This window comes from Pinus tabuliformis, chromosome 6 (genome assembly GCF_031772625.1).
Source record: "Pinus tabuliformis cultivar Carrire ecotype Pingquan chromosome 6, CPIR1, whole genome shotgun sequence".
NCBI classification, from domain to species: domain Eukaryota; kingdom Viridiplantae; phylum Streptophyta; class Pinopsida; order Pinales; family Pinaceae; genus Pinus; species Pinus tabuliformis.
Window position 1 is genome coordinate 2,028,798,084 of NC_142292.1, and position 17,941 is coordinate 2,028,816,024.

At 35.3% G+C, this 17,941-nt stretch overlaps 1 protein-coding gene across 7 annotated transcripts in view; it reads right to left on the bottom strand.

Moving 5' to 3' along the window:
- Nucleotides 1-16,591, bottom strand: part of LOC149267391 (uncharacterized) — a 423,973-nt gene extending 407,382 nt beyond the window's left edge. The window contains exons 1-2 of one of the 7 annotated variants that reach the window (XM_089432480.1): nucleotides 10,952-11,441; nucleotides 10,710-10,816 (exon numbers count right to left, since the gene is read on the bottom strand). In XM_089432480.1, coding sequence (XP_089288606.1) covers nucleotides 10,710-10,748 — 39 coding nt within the window. In that variant the 5' untranslated portion in view covers nucleotides 10,749-10,816; nucleotides 10,952-11,441. Of the gene's footprint in view, nucleotides 1-10,709; nucleotides 10,817-10,933; nucleotides 11,442-16,058 lie in introns of those variants that run through there. The other 6 variants (XM_089432463.1, XM_089432460.1, XM_089432456.1 and 3 more) reach the window with 6 other exon arrangements.
- Between the last annotated feature and the right edge of the window lie 1,350 nt (nucleotides 16,592-17,941).

The following is a 17,941-nucleotide window of genomic DNA, read 5'->3' on the forward strand; positions in this document are numbered from 1 at the left end:
TCCTTCCAAAAACTTCATCCCAAAGTTAGGGTTTATAAAATATATTAATGATTATTATGAGTATATAGGTCTTTGTATTACAAAATTGAATTTGTTTTCTTTAATATTTTTAATATTTTACAACTATAATATCCATGTTCTGTCTCAATTGGTTTTCAGCTATTCTATAATCATATTATCCTTCCTAATCTCTTCCGCTCCCATCCTATCCGTCTTCTACTAGAGTATGCCATGGCGTCAGTTATACTGACATAACCATTCATAAACTCCAAGGATGACAGTGTCGACTATACCGACCTGATCCCTAGTAGGCATCCGGCAGTCATCATCACACATCTAGGGGAGCGTGACTCGCATAGTCCTCCCATGACTCCAGGATTCGGAGGATAAACGGTGGGCAACACCTCCACCCCTCCCAGTAGAATCAGGGTTAATACCCTATCATGGAATCTCTTTGAGCCTTAATTGTTCTGAAGTTTCTATCATCACATGGTCATTTGGTAACGAATATTATCTGCAATCATAAACACTTGTCCATGCATTTATAAAATGTTCATTAACATATTCAAAAACACATAACTTATGTATATTTCATACATGTCATCTACAGTATAACATACTTTGTCATAATCTATTCATGTCAGTAGTTTTCATATTAAAATGTAATCATTCTTTAATTTCTATCTCATCAATTATATTGATATGCATAAATAAAACAAAATTATAATATCTTAATTCTCATTAGAAGCAAAATTACTCAAATATTTAAATTTTACTTTGATAATTATAATTTAGTAAGATCAATAACATATTCCGTCTTGGTATCCATGTACTACTGAAATTAAACATATATTATATCATAAAAATTCACGTTTATATATGATCATTCAAAAATGGTTCTAAGTCTCTAATTTAAAGTAAAGTAAATATATACAAAACATGGTTTAAATTCTTCAAAATTGACTCAAGTTGGGGTATTTTTGACATATGATCTCCGTATTTTCCCAAGTAGCTGATCTAGAACTATACTTGTCCCACTGGACCTTAACTTGCTCTACCAGACGATTCATGAGCTGTCGAACCCTATGTTCCAATATACGTAATAGTTCGACCGATATGGTTCCTTCATCCGATACCTACAGTTCCTTCCAATGAAGGTTATGAGATCTATCAGCGATGTAATGTCTTAATATAGATACATGAAATACATTATGAACTTTATGCAAGTGAGGTGGCAGTGCAAGACAATAAGCGACAGGTCCAACTCTTTCCATGACTTTAAATGGTCCAATCAATCGGGGTAACAACTTTGTCCCTTTTCCGAATCGAATAGTGCTTTTATTCGGTTTGATGCGGATGAAAACCTGATCCCCTACTTCATACTTCCTATTAGCTCTGTGGGCATCAACATAACTCTTTTGTCTATCCTGTGCTTCTTTTAACCGTTGCCTAATTTGTTTTACCTGCTCTTCATTTCTTGGATTAATTTTGGCCCTACCATCATTCGATCTTCTAATTGTTCCAACTTAACGGTGTTCTGACAGCGTTTTTAGGTTATCTAGCATCTCTGCTCAAATGAATGTCAAATTGGTTACCTTCTCCCTCTTTCGTTGTTGCCCTAGCAAAACTCGGATCTGTATTTCTTTGGCGCTAGAAATCCTCTAAGGAACAAGCTCCCTCTGAATTTCGATTTCCTTCACGGATATTCCTCTGCCAACCACGATCAAACCACCCCTCTCTGATCTCTATTTGCTGCTGCTCAACACTGGATCTAGATTTCTTGGCAAGAAATCTTTTGAGGAACTGATTCCCTCTACTTTGCTTCTGCCCCACTAGGTATTGTTCTGCACCAACAGAATCAGCACCCCACCAGCAACTCCAAATGAAATCTCCGTTGCACCTCTGACCACGAAAACCAGAAAAACGAGACTCAACAGTCTCTGCGCTGGCCCAACAATCACTGCGCTACCATCTGCAGCAACAGCGTCACCTAATCAGGTTGAGGCAGGCTCTGCGTGAGCCTCCCTTGGTGACTGTGTCACCCCTCCTCAGCTCTCTCAGCCAGAAACTGCGCTGTCTCTTGGGATAGCTGGCTTTGCACATAGATTTTCCTCTGTTCTTTCGCTAATGGCTTCAATCCTCCTTGATCTACAATCGCTCTGATACCATGTGAAAATTTATGAATCGAACAAGTCAGAAATCCTATTGTTGTAAACTAGTTTGCATTACCTACTTGTGTTATTCAGTTTAACAAGTTATTTTCATAATTCTTCAGAAAATATTAATGTAAATACACTACAGCCTACACCACTATACAAATTAAGTACTAAAAAATAAATGAGACAACCACACAAAGAACACACTTATTTTTGGACCAAACGTCCCCAGAAAAAACCCAATGCGGGAAAACCGGTGCAACAGATATGAGGGTTTTATTATTAAGCAGATTTCTTAATACAACTAGGGTGCCAAATACGGCTCACCCAACAGAGAATAAACCTAGCAAAAGTACTTCTATCCGAAGACAGATATTTTGGCGAATCCAGCAACTGGATGAACAAACCCCATAGGTGACTGTGTTGTCCCCAGTGCTGGGCAACGATGGCTGCTCCAAGCTCTGCGCTGGAACTGTGTCACCTCCTCTAGGAGCTGCGTCACCCTCCCAGTGAGCCTTCCTGGCTCCGAAATTCTATATGTTAAATCATTGCTCGATCTGCCTCACATAAGCCCCAGCGCTTCCTCTAAGTGACTGCGTCAGCTCCTCTAGCCTCTATGTCACCCTTTCTGGCGCTGCGTTGTCTCTCCTAGTGCTGCTCTGCCTCTCTGCTATGTATTCTCGGCCTTGGACTGAAGTCCCTCTACTGAACCACCCCTCTTTGCTAGAGATCTCCTCAATCGATTTTCCTCCTGAGAACTTCTCACCTCAGAAAATCGATTTCCTTAATCTCTCTGCGTGTCCTCTCCAACTGACCCCAAGCTCCATCTATATTTTTCCTATTGAGCAATCAACGGTCGTGATCTAATCTCTAATCAATTGCCAAGATTAAATTAGACTTGATCCTCATCTCTTAGAAGCTTCTCACCCATTTTTTCATTAATACCCATTAATATTTTTAATTTCCTAAATTTAGACTTAGGAACCCCATTAAAAATATTAATTATTTTAATAAAATACAATCCAGGGGGAATTTCTTCAAACAATTTCTAGGTCTTGGAGATCTCATGTGTTCTAGCCCCAAAATTTCGAAGCTAGAGCACATCCGATGCTACCCAAAAATCAACATTCGTATGTTTGCTTATAGGGCTGACTTGTAAAACTAGTTGGATCGGCCTGCTTGTACTTTGGTTGAGTCATTGTGACAAAATATTTCATATCTCCTCCTTCCTATGGAATGAGAGGGAATGCCGTATACCGTTGGGAAAGTATCGAAATAAGCTTTCCAACCATATATCCAATGCTCCCATGTTAGCTAGGTAATTGAAGTAAAAATGCATTCAAAGATAGGGTATCCAAATGGGGCATCAAAAGTCCAAAAACAATATTTTCAGCAATCTGCATTTTCTGATCTTTATCTTGGACATAAGTAGGATCCCCTGTCTCTAACATCAAAGACAACAATATTTCCAACAATTTGTCAATTTGCTTCTTGGTTGGTCCCTCGTATGATAGACAAATGAGAACTTCAAAGACCCATTTGACAAACAATTTATCAAGACAATGACTGCAGGGATAGTTTGGGGTTTCTCTTAAAAATATGCACCTATGACCCTGTAGGTCTGGTGTAACCATGGGATTTAGTGGCACAATCTTTACCTGTTGTTGAGCAGCTCACGGGAGGGGATATCAAGATTCAATAGAGTGAAAATATATGGAGAGTTGGAGGAAGTCAAACACAATAAGTTCTGTTGAAAAAGAAATGTTGGGGATCATTGCAGATTTGATCTTGGGATAATAGACATTCAATGGAAATGAAACCACCTACCTTCAGATGGTGGCACACTTGGTCTAACCATCAAAGGGGTTGGGAAAGAATTCAGGCTTAGTTTGATAGGTTCTATGCAAATCTTAATAGAAGGCTCAATTACAAGATAAAAACAGTTAGTCATCACTATCATCATGATTATTACTAAGGTCAATGAACCTTATTCTAGAATGTCATATAAATTAAATGTTTCATTGTTCAAGCAAAGGAGGGCACTCGTGCTTTTGCCAAAATTCAGCATCTTATCCTCACCATTAGAATGAAACAAGTTGGATTTTGTGGTGGGCAGTAGTTCTTTAGAGAACAATGTATCTTAGATAATGGGGTACCCAGTGGATAGTAGCCCGAGAAAGAAGGGAAAACGAGCATAAACTTAGAGAACAACTAAGCCATGTGAGAAAGGAACTGGAAAATGAACACTTAAACTCAAACAAGTAGCACAAAGTTGGAGATCTTAAGCAGCACCTTTGAGTTTATGAAGACTACAAAACCAGAGAAACTAGAATTAGAGATAGAGTGGATTGGGCTCAAGGATCATGAGGATACCACGGAATTCTGTTTCCAAAATCTAATGAAAAAGCAGACCTTAGAGCAAATTTTAGTTATTAAGAATTAAGAGAGATGAAAAACAAGGAAATGAATTGTTTTTGGAACATTTCCAGTAAACCTTTACCTCTACAAGATGTAATGACTGCAAAAGTGAAAGCAAAATACCCTTAGGCATGTAGTTCCATACAATGTGGCCTTTTGGTTTACAGGGCCACTTACAGCATTTTTTTTATGTCTCGAATCAAATATACTTATGAAAATGAACATCATATACAGAGGATATACCTTATACCACGCAATTTGTTGTATATTTTTAGCAAATTTTTAAAACCAAACAAAACATAGTGTTCCTATCCCCATACAAGCACAGACCATGGTGCAGGACCCTTCGAGATATGAACCATAATCTCCCTTTCAAAAATATGACAGGTCATAAAAGTTTAATTGACAAACAAACAGAAAGTCCTATAGACATAATCTCTTTGAAATCAGAATCACTTTCCTAACCTGTTTCCCAAGATTGAACCAAGAGAGATGTGAGAGCATTACAAGATCTATGCAGCCAATACATTTTCTATTAATGGTAAACCTTTGCATAAGCAGATTTACACAATAGTTTGTGTCCACTGTAATTGATTTTTTTCTAAAAGATCAGTATGGAAATAAAACTAAAGCATGTGTGTGATATAAGCCATGTTTGTATAGTCCCATGGATAAGCTCAATTGGTAGATGCTCTTGTGATTCACAGATGTCTCAAGATCAAATCCCATTGAGTCCCCTGGCACTACCAGCCGGTATTTATGGTTTGGCAGTTCCTACCTTCCTCCATCCAGAATGTTGAGTATGTTGTCATTGATGTCAAAGCAGGACCAATGTAGCAGATACAATCTGGTGCCGAATGCAGATGTCATCATTGATGTCAAGGTTTGGGGGCCATTGATATGATGGGTTCACAGGATGATGCAACTTGATCTAATTGCAGGATGAAACCCTAACCCTAGGGTTTGACCTTCTTGATGCAGATATTGATGATACAGCTTGATGAGATGAAGTATTGAGGTCATGGATATCGTTGCAGATGGATGATGGATGATGCAGGTCATTGAAACCCTAGCTACTGGATTTAAAGTTTTGGGTTCCTTGGACAATAAGGAAAACCCGCGGTTGTTGGAGTTTCTGGAGCAGCAGATTGTCGATATTGTCTTAGAGACCCCTGTCATAGGATTCCACTTGTCTTGCTGATTCCGGTGGTATGTAAAGCGTTCCATGGGCCCTCACGATTTGTGAGATATACCCGGTCAAAGTCAAAGCCCCAATTTAGGGTCCAAAACCCCAAGGATTGACAATGTTGCAACAAGTGTGATGATGTGGAGGTCTTGGTGTGACTGAGAGCCCTAGCAAATTTGTTGATGTGGCATTAAGGTAATAACTGGATTATGTGGCAGCACATTCGCAGCTGGCAACCAAAGCATCAAGTTGAAAACCCTAATTCGGTTAGGGTTTGGACCAAGATTTTGTGTCAAAATTTGAAATATTTTGGGTTCCAAAATTAAATTTGAATTTGTTTTTAAAATGTTTCCCTCCAAATCGTAAGGTCGGCTTCCCTAATTCAAAGCTCTCCAACCACTACTTCAAGACTCCTCAACACACCTGCTATTCATCATTTTTGGAACGCCTATCATTTCAAAGGTATATGATCTGAAATATTTCGGCCTGTGGAGTATTGCCTCATCAAACGATAGGCTACGCTGAAAGTTTTTGTGACAGGGATCTTCTGAAGGAATTTGCCCCTCCATTAGGGGTTTATTTCTGGGCTTCTCGCATCTGTGGATTAGCCAGGATCTTGTTGGAAAATGGCATAATTTTTGTTTCTTTTTGGATTAAAGGGTTTTCGTTGGATAAACATTTTATTGCAGGCCTGTCTCCAATCCAGTGAACAATTCTGAGACTTAAACTACGTCTTGATCGTAACCTAAAAACCCTGTATCTGCGGCCCTTCCAGGATCAGTGAGAAACATCATACATTTATCTCTGCTGCCATCGAAACCGTGAAATGTGATTGATATAGCAGAAACATAGTGAATCACTGAAACCTATGTGTAACTACAGCCAAATACGATTAAGTGTTATCTCTTATATTCTATGAAAGGCAATTCCGTGAAGCAATTGTGAATCTATCGAAAGGCAGTGATTTGGGGCTTTTGATCTACATTTTTCTTTTATTTCTGGGTTTTTGGATTTGCTGGACATTCTGTTTGTGACTGCAGGGAGTTCTTGCATTTGGATAAGGGAATTCGTTGCATTGTTATTTTTAACACTCATCACCTCTGGAGCTAGTTGAAGAAGACTTTCACTGGGCTTCTTCTGTTTTGTTTGCAGACAGGTCTCGACTCTAATTGTTTTATTGGAACTCATGTATGGTGTGTTACCTGAGACATGAGCATTGACTGCAAAGCCATTACAATGCACTGTTGACAAAAGGTTGTAACACAATTGAAACATTTCTGAGTCTCATAAAGGAGCAGTTCACATATTGAATTGTCTTAGGGCTGAGCCCTGTGCCTAAAAGTAAGCAATCAAATCTATATGGTGTAAACACTTGTGACTGAATGATTCGGACTTTAGAGATTTACACTTACCCTGTCACAGCTATTGATTTGGTTGAGATGTTGGAAGTCACTTTCAAATAAGACAGAGAACAAGAACAAGATCCCATTTCTGTGTTGGGTCATCTTCCTTTGTCAACAAAGGTATCTCAGAAACCAAACAAAACAGTATGTCGTGCGTTCTCTTGTGTAATGCAACATATAGATCCAAATGAAAGGAAACAGATCCTTGTGAAGAGTTTCGACCTACTAATCTGATCCCTAAAACTACATTCAAATTCTGGGCACTTGTTTTCATTAAGCAGAACCAGCGAAATTCCTTTACGGCTTCAAGTCCTGAACACAAGAATCGTTCTCTGTGGCTCCATAACCAGCAAAGAGGTGGTTTTAGTCCAGCATAACATTTGTGACAATGCAGACCTGAACGTTGAAGAAAGACCTAGCCCTTGAAGTGCTAAATGAACACAGTGATAGTTGAAGCCTTTTCAGTCCTCAGCAGAAAAGGAATTTTTGGGTATTCATGCTGACATCATTTACAGCAGTGGTATATCTCATCAGTAAGGGTTTCAAATCAGGGTTTAATCAGTGTTCATGCTCAGTACTTGTACATTGTGGTTAATTCCTGAATTATTTTTATACACTTGTATCTCTGAAGCAATGTCCAGATTAAAGTTGTCTTATGATGAATAGAGATTGACAGGAAGGATTGTCTTTTAGCACCTACAACAAATCATATTCTCTTGTGACACTTAGAGGGCAGAACTTTTGAACAGAGTATGAATTATGACAATATTGAGACAGCATCCCTGTTGACATGAGATTCTGTGACAATAAATTTATGGCAGCAAGGGCCTATCCAAAGGCTGTATGGCAGTTATATTTGGAGAAACCCTCATGACAGTACCTTGATGTGACAGCAACCTACAGTGCTTGAGACCATTGATATACCGGTGGCCATGACATAAACGAGACCTTGTAATGTGACCATGTTAGTGATGACAATCCTTTTAATGACAGTGGTCAATTGATGAGATACATATGTGAACATTGTAAAGAGATTGTTGTGATACAGGCCTCGATGCATGACAATCATACACCTTGATAGCAGTGACCTTTCCTTAATGACAGACAGTGATATTGACAGTGGTGTGGCTTGATGGTATTATATGACTATGACAATATGATAGACAACCAGTGACAGTGACCTTAATGCAATGATTTGACCCTGATTACATGATTGATGTTTGACACTGGACAGTGACCCTGGTTGCATAATAGTGGCAGTGACCTTGTTGAAGTTGTGACTAGCAATGGAGTGCAGTAGTGGAAGAAGCAGATGTGGCAGCAGATTGAGGTACAGCAGCAACAGCAACAGGAGGAATGACAGCAGATCGAGGTAGCGCCAGCAGTGGCAGAGTTAGTGGAAGCAGTGGAGTGCAGTAGCAGAAGAAGCAAGTGTGGCAGCAGTGAAGAGTGCAGGCAGTTGTGAAATGTATAGCAGCAGCAGCAGTGAGGTTTGGCTGATTGATTGATTGTAAAGGAGATTGAAGACTCCTTCAGACTTGGGGAGTCTTGTACATCCTTCCAGGTTTACCTAGTAAATGTTGCATGTACACCATACATAACTGAGCTTTTGTTGAGCCAAACATTGTGTATTGTTTATTTGATGTGATGGTATTCTGGATTATATTGATGCTCTGAATATCTAATCAATAAAGTTAACCAATTGATTAAAAAGAGGAAAATACTGATTCACCCCCCTCTCAGTATTTTAAACACAGATAACCAGGAAAGTGCCAGGGAATCCACAGGAGACTACCAAGGTACTACTAGTGCCCTCACTTGGAAAGCTTAATACGCAGACAAGTGAGGGACTACGTTTACTACGTAGTGTCAGTGCCTACATTGTGAATGCATGCAATGCCTTCATTGTCTTCAACTACAATCGGACACTTTGCAAATGTCATCTGCTAACCATACAGAAAACATGATTTATCTTGTTATCTTGATAACATGACCACAGAATACCCATAAACAACAATTCTGGTTTAAACAAGATGTAGGCATGGACTTCACTCTGATAATGTATCCCCTCCTCGAAACTCCCTGGCTAAACAAGATGTCGCTTTTTTCAGCTCTCTGTAGCTAGACGTTTAGCGGTTAGTCCCTAGTGAATGCCTAGATCTTAGATTTTATTTTCTTTCTGCTTTTAGCGCTCACGTCCAAGTTGCCTAGGCACTCTCACTTTGGACCAACACTGGCTGTACCTTTTTACTCTCTTTGATCTACTTCTGTGGTCTCCTATTGGACATTAGTAAAATATCTCATCTTACATAACGCGATGAAAACACAGTGAACGCCGAACCTTTTATCTCACCGTTTTGAAACAGCATTTACCTATATTCGTATTTATAGGCATACTTTTAATCATATCACAGCTTCAATTTAGAGTTCAAGCTGGGTCATGATTGTACATGTAAACTCCCTGAAATATGCAGTCTACATAGCCATCTGGCTTCTATTCTGCCGTTACAGAACATGTAAAGGGCATTGCAATCAGCCAACTGGTGAAAAGCTCAAAATAAGTGATGCAATCGAAACCATTTTGAAAAAAAGGGTCCTGAATGGTATGTTGGAAGTAGGTCTCACCGTTTTGACACAGCATTTGCCTATATTTGCATTTATAGGCATACATCTAATCATATCGCAGCTTCAATTTAGAGTTCAAGCTGGGTCATGATTGTACATGTAAACTCCCTGAAATATGCAGTATATATAGCCCTCTGGCATGTATTCTGCCGTTACAGAACATGTAAAGGGGATTGCAATCAGCCAATTGATGAAAAGCAGAATAAGTGATGCAATCGAAACCATTTTGAAAAAAAGGGCCTTGAATGGTCTGTTGGAAGTAGGGTTTTTTGCATTTGCAGGAGTGACAGGTTGTAATTTTTAAAACAACATTGAAATTGATGCCTATCGGCGAATAGCTAGCCCAGATTTGCATGGATCTAAGTTAGTTCTTAAAAAATTAAGGTCCATAGTATACCTTGCCGCTAATCCTTTCGGTAATTTGTCAAACGCCCCAGTTTGGGACGTTGATTATGGACCCATCTCAATATGTACTTGGTCTTGAGGTCTAGAGTTCTCGAGCGTGGGCAAAAGAACTTCCTAAAGTAAGCTGATCTCTCTAGGCAATCAAGGCCCTGATAACCGACCCAGACTCAATGAACTATTGACATTGGGGATAAGACGTGTGTAATTATAACGACAATAGAATAGGCCTTTAACTGATTCTATTAGCACTTCAAAATTGTCCGGTAGCTCAAACTGTAAAAAGAAAACCACCATTTTTTCAAGGCATAGTATAGGATTATTATTGTCAACGCATCTATGAAAAGATCTCATGACAATTGAACGGGGTTCAAACACATCACTTCCATTTTAATTAAGCATCCATACTAAAATCTAATCGATCTCGAATTCTGCATTCGATATTGTAATAGAGGGCAACTATTTGTGCCTTGCTAGTTTCTGAGCAAAAAATGAAATATAGATTTTGGTTCAACTTACATCTTGAGGACTGAGCAAAGGCCTAGGATCCAAATCCATGTTATGCCCCAAACCTTCCTTTATCTTCAGATAACACAGCAAGAGAACATCGGGGTTCAAACTTCAAACTGCAAGCCATGAGTCTTAGCATAACTAACTAATTATAGAAGAGAATGAATTCTTTGTCAGTCTTATAAAGCCCAAAAAAATGCTAGGTGAATAAATTTTCGGTAATGTTAGCAGACCAGGACTCAGATGACCACCTATTTCTCCGCGCAAAAGACTTCTGATAGCCACGAAGGACGTCTTTCCGTCCATGAGGAACTCCAAATCAGCAGCAGCAGCACACACTCGCATCAAATTATGATGGGTATGTCCTCATAACACCATCTATGCAGATTGCACGACATTGAAAGCTGTTCAATATGCCGAATTTGTGTGGGTTCTCAAGCATTTCAGACCGTATAACGTTTACTAGGACTCTTCTGCGAGACACTGCAGTTTGAACTTTGCTTGAATACGATTTTGTATTTGTAATAACGACAGAGGTGCCACTACGTTGAGTTGGGTGCGTAGGAAGCGAATGGCTTTGCCTACAGAGGATCGATTCGCTTCAATTTTGATATCCACTCGGGACAAGCTGTAAGAAACTATAAGCAAATTTTGGAGCAGAGCTCACCTATATTTTATTATTTTCAGGGAGAATTCAACCTGGGAGGTTAAATATTCTCAATAGTGTTAAAGTTTGAATTTGACATTGTTTTATGGTAATCTTTACCTACCATAAAAGTACATCTAACCGATTCTTATTATCAAGTTACTACTTCATAACCTATCCCTATTATTAAATTATCAAATTCCAACTGGATGCATAGCGTATAATATCCAGAAACCCATAAAACACATTCCAAAATAGAAAGTGTAGGTACAAACTCTAGCTGGCACGTCACTTTATAAATAAAAGTATGAATAAATATAAAAGAACAATAAAGGGTGAAGCTGAAGACCGAATAAAGTCTTAAATTAATTAATTTATAAAGTTATAGAAGTAAGATGAGTTTGACTACGGAGGTTGAATTAATTTATGATCTGTATTTTTATCTGGTTCTGATGATTCATCATTAGTATTGATGATGAACTATAGTAACTGATTCGATATGTGTTGGTAAAATTTTCTATTTTGTGAAAGATTATTCTTAAAATATTTTTAACTGATTTGAAATGTGTTGGTAAAATTTTCTATTATGTGAAAGACTATTCTTAATTAATATACTGTCAGAATATTTTTATAAAAGATTATTGGTTTAATAAAAATGTTTTTTGAATTAATAATAAATAAATTTATTTATTTAATTTTTAAAAAAATAAATATAAAATTAAAATAAATAAATATAAAAAGTATTATTTATAAAATATTAATATAAAAGAGTAAAACTCTTAATAGGTCCCTTGGATGGGAGTTAAGTTCTTTAGTTTTCTTCTTTTTTTTGGTTCATTTAAGTTTTGTTCTATGGTATTTTTTCCCTAATATTATATTAATAATAATTTATTAATCATTTCAATTTATTTTTTTAAATAAACCTTAATTAAATTAATATAATTCTAATTGATAATATAGTTGTATCTTATCAAAAAATAATAATAATAAAAATATAAAAATGGTTAGTAACAAATTATTATAAATTGTTAGAATCTATAACTTTTTATGAATAATTTAAATTCAAAATAAAATAAAATTCAGAATTAAATAATTTGATTTTTGTCTTTTGTCAGTCAATATTGCTCCTCATCCTAGTCTTGATGATGAACCTAGATCTAGATTATAAATCTGTGGACTCTTTATTCTCTATGTGATTTTTCCGAAAAATCTCAACATTATAAAATTTAAAATTTGATTAAATAAATAAAATAATTATATTATTTTATGAGTAATTTTTAGTAATAATTATATCATGAAATATTATGTAAATAATATGATTTAAAAATTAAATCCAAAATAAATGAAACTAAAAAAAAATAAGTATATTACTACTATAAACATTATAATAAGTAAAATAATTATATTACTAAACATTCAAAACTTGATGGATAAAAAAAATAAAAATAAAAAATAATAATAATAATAATAAAATATTATATTACTCATATAAATTATAAAACTGCAAAAAAAAAATATAAATAGTTTAAATCATTGATCTTTATTTAGAAGTTTAAAGTTAAATGTCAATTTTGCTTTATATGTCAAAGAGTACTACTCTTCACTGTGCTTTTTTCCAGTTCTTTTCTTCGTGCTTTTTTCCTTTTCCCATTTTTATGTCATATGCTAAATGTCGTATGCTAACTATACAGATGACATGATTTATCAAGTAGGAAACAGACAAAGAATACCCATAAACACCAATCCTAGTTAAATAAATAAGATGTACACATGTACTTCACTCTGATGGTGTATGCTCCGCTGGAAACTTCCTGGTTAAACAAGATGTAGTTTTTTTTCCAGCTTTCTGTATATGTAATTAGACGTTTAGTGACTAGTTTTTAGTCAGCGACTTGATTTTATATTTTATCATCTTTGTGCTTTTAGCGCTCCCCTCTAGGATCAACCTTTAGAACGAAATTTTTTTACTTCCTTTGATTTATTGTTATAAAAATTTTTACTTCTTTTGATTTATTTATTTTAATTTTTTTTGTTTTTGTTTGTTAGGGTTCCGTTGTTCAGTTGGGTAAGAAAAATTTTAATTTAATATTTTTTTTAATGGTTGAGGTTTTATAGGTTTAATCTATAATTTGAGAGGTTTAGAAGCATTTAAGCGGTTAAAATTTAGATCACACCCACATTTACACTGTAAAATCATCCTAGATAGCACCTTGGCCACACCAACACTTATCAAAGCTGGATTTCTGCCCACCAAAATTTGGAACAGGTGAACTTCATATGATTCTATGCCCGTAAAAATTGAAAATTTTTATTATTAATGTGGTAATACTGTTTAGTTTAAATTTTATTTAATTTAGTATTTTTTAACTCTATTTTATTTAAAATTTAATAAAAAATTATTAAAAAATATTAAATTTATTACGTATTTAAAAATTTCATTTATATATTTAAAATTACTATTTAAATAAAAATAATAATGACAATTTATTAAAAGAATATTTCTGAGAAAAAACCAAACCATAAAATATTTAAAAAATAGTAAATTTTTGGAAACCCCAAAACATAAAATAACTAAAGAAGAGAAAACTCAACCTTGTGAAACAGCATTGATCTATTTTTCTACTCATAGGCATGCATTTAATCATATCTCAATTTGAACTTCGACCTGGGTCGCATTTGTACATATAAACTCCCTGAAATATGCAGTCTATATAGCCCTGTGGCCACTGGCATGTATTCCGCCACTGCAGAACACATAAAGGGGATTCGAATCAGCCATTTGGTGAAAACCATTTTGAAAAACAGAGTCCTGAATGATCTAGTGGAAACAGGCTTCTTTGCATTGGCAGGTTTTGTTTTCATAACAACATTGAAATTAATTGGATCTAAGCTGGTTAAGCTGGTTCTTGAAAAATTAAGGTTCACAGTACACATTGCAGCGAATACTTTCGGTAACTTGCCATATGCCCCAGTCTGGAACGACGATTAAGAAGTCATCTCGATAAGTAGTTGGCATTGCGGTCTAGAGTTCTCGAGCTAGGTCAAAAACACCTCTAGAAATAAGCTGATCTCTCTAGGCAATCAAGGCCCTGATGACGAACCCAAATTCACTGAGCTGTTGACACTGTGAATAAAGAAATGTAACGACAACAGTTGTAACGCCAATCAGAATAAGGTTATTAAATTGAATTAATTAATATTTTAAAATTATTTTGTATTAATAAAAAAAGTATATGGAGGTTACTCAGACTTTGGATTACGAGAACACAGCCTTCCGCTGCCGCATCTGCCATCATACAGGCCACCTTCAGAGCTCTTGTCCCACGATGCCAGCCCAAAAGAAGAAAGCCAATGCCAAGCAGAAATCCAAAAGCTGGAAGCCACATGATCCTCCTCCCATGGACGATTTTGACTTCAGCTCCGATGAAGAGGGAGGGAATAAGGAAGGTGAGGCAGCAGCGTCAGAACCGGATCCGTTCTCGGCAGGTCCTGCGGATTCGTCAGTCATACCAGTCGCTCAGAAAAGTAACCATGAATCCTCCACCTCGGACTCAGAAAAGGAGACCTCTCCGTCGGCTCATCTAAGTTTGCAAGTCGTGACAGCTCAGCAAAATCCTCCTGAGTGGGTCAAAGTTGGGAAAAAGAAAGGGAAAAAATGCAGAATAGTGGATTCCGCACATGTGGGGTAGAATCCTCTGTTCAGTTCTTGCTCCATTGTTCCTCTTATGTCTTCTTGCTCTTTTGTTCCTCATGTGCTCCACTCTTAGGAGCCGAGGTGGACTACCAAGGGCCGAGGTGGACTACCAATCCTTTCCGGCTGCCTATGTTCTTGATTCTCTTGCTTGTAACCACGCATTGTACAATATGTTTTCCTAATAGAATTAGTTTTTACCGATAAAAAAAAAAAAAAAAAAAAAAATTGGCTTTCCAAAATTCTTATGGTTCAGTTAAAGTTAAAGACTAATTTTCATAACTTACTTGTGAAACAGGGCATTGGAAAAGGCCAAAAGAAATGTAGGAGGAAAGAGTATGTATTTTTATTCTTCTGGAAAAGTAGAAACACAAAAGCATTTCATTTTAGAATGTGAGGTATTCAAAGACACAGAAAATTACGTAATTAATATTTTTTGGAAAGCCAAAATTCTTATGATTCAGTGAAAGTTAAAGACTAATTCTCATAACTTACTTGTGAAACAAGGCACTGGAAAAGGCCAAAAGAAATGTAGGAGGAAAGAGTATGTATTTTTGTTCTTCTGGAAAAGTAGAAACAGAAAAGCATTTCATTTTAGAATGTGAGGTTTTCAAAAACAGAGAAAATTACGTAAATATTTTGGCAACTAACTCTCAAAATAATCTATTTAACCAGAAAAAAACCCTAATACTTCAACCATATCAAGAAGCCAGCGGTCTAATAAACCATCTTTAACTCAGTAAAAATTAAAATATTTTTCTTCCTTTTCTTTCTCACTTAAATGGTAAAAATTGTTTTTAAAACATTCAAAAGTGATAGAGATAGGATTTTTATTGTCAGCACATCTGTGGAAAGATGTCATAGCAATTGGACAGAGTTCAAGAACAACATTTACATTTTAATAAGCACACATATTCACACATGTCGCTGATTCTGCAATTGATACTCCAATAAAGGGCGGCCATTTGTGCCTTGCCGGCTTCTGAGCTAAATATAAAATATAACGGTTGGTCCAACTTACATCTTGACGACTGAGAAAAGGTTTCTTGATATCCAAATCCATGCTCTGCCCAAGACCTTCCTTTCTTTTCAGATAACAAATCAAGCAAACATCGCGGTTCAATCTTCAAACTGCAAGCCAAGGCTCACGAGTCTTTGATTAACTAACCAATTAAAGAAAAGAATGAATTCTTTCTCGGTCAAAGGGCACATAAAGCCCCAAAAATGTTCGGTACATGAATATTCGTCGATGATAGCAAACCAGGGCTCAGATGACCGCCTACTGCACCGCGCTAAAGACTTCTGATAGCCACGAAGGACGTCTTTCCGTACATAAGTGACTCCAAATCATCAGAAGCAGCACACACTCACGTCAATTTATGAATACCAGCTAGGCATACTGCACGGCATAACAGGCTGTTTAATGTGCCGAATTCGTCCGGTGTCTCTAGCATTTCAAACTTTAAAATGCTTACTAGGACTCTTCTGCCAGACTCTGCAATTCCCTGAACACAATTTTTTGTATTAGTAAGGACAGAGCTGTGGAGGTCTCTGACAAAAATTAAAGCGAAGGTCTTTTTGTACAACGGATCGATTCGATTTCCATTTTGAGTTCCCCTTGGGACGATGAAGGTAAGTGTTAAGCCTGAGAACTGCTCCAGGTAAGATTTCTTCGGTCGAAAAAACTGTAAATGTTAAAATCAAATTTTAGAGCAAAACTCCCCATTTTACCGGGTTGAATTTGAATTTATTTTATAGTTAATTACAACTTAATAAAATTTATTTATTTTTTCTTTTTTTCTTTTTTTCTTTTTTTTTTAAGGTGGCAAAACCTATCAAACTCAGGTTTCAAATCAACAGTGAGGACAGCCATCTCTCGCTGCTATCCCTGAAACATATTTGGTATTTCATATATCAATTTAATTTGTGTTTCATATATTAGATTTATAAAATTATATATAATAACTTTAAATTTTAAAAATTTATAAAATATATTTTAATATAAAAATATTAATATAATATATTATAAAATAAATATCTATAAAATAATTATATCAAAAGGTACTCTATTCAACTATTTGATAGATGTTGATGTTGTAAAATAAAGTTACATTTAAAATAATAAATTAAAAATAATAATAAAAAAATTAATGTCAACCATAATTAAAATATTTCAATTTGAACTTTCATTTAACATAATTTTATATAGAAATATAAAGTAGCCAAAAGTTATCATAATATATACATATATATGTTGGAAATCTAATTTCTTCACTATTTAATATGGAGATGACAGTAAATAGTATTATTGATATTACATTATGTGTAATTCATTCTACATTTCTTACTGAAGAAAAAAAAATAATAAATAATAATAATAATAATAATAAATTCATTCTACATTTATTTTAAATGTGATACTTAAAACAAAAATATATTAATAATAATAAAATATTTTAATGTAAGTAAAATATTTGAATGTTCATATTTAATAATATAATTTTATATCTATGCTATATAGAAAATAATTAAGTAATTTAAATTGAAAATTGTGTTATAGTTTCATATTCCATAAATAAAGAAATATGTAACTTATTTCATTTTTAATATGAAATTGATATATAATATTTTTAAAATATCAATAACAAAGAAAATTTTAACTTGAGTTATAAATAAATATTTCAATAAGTAGGTTAAGTAAAAGATTTTCACATGAAATATAGAAAGAACAAAATATTGAGAGAATTTGTATTCCATTAATAGCTACTTTCTAATTCAATGTATAAAGGAGAGTTGTAATTCTTTCAATGTTTAATATGGATTTGTTATGTAATATTTTAGAAAATATTAATAATAAAAATAAAAAAATGTATGCATACACGAAAAGATCAACTACATATATAT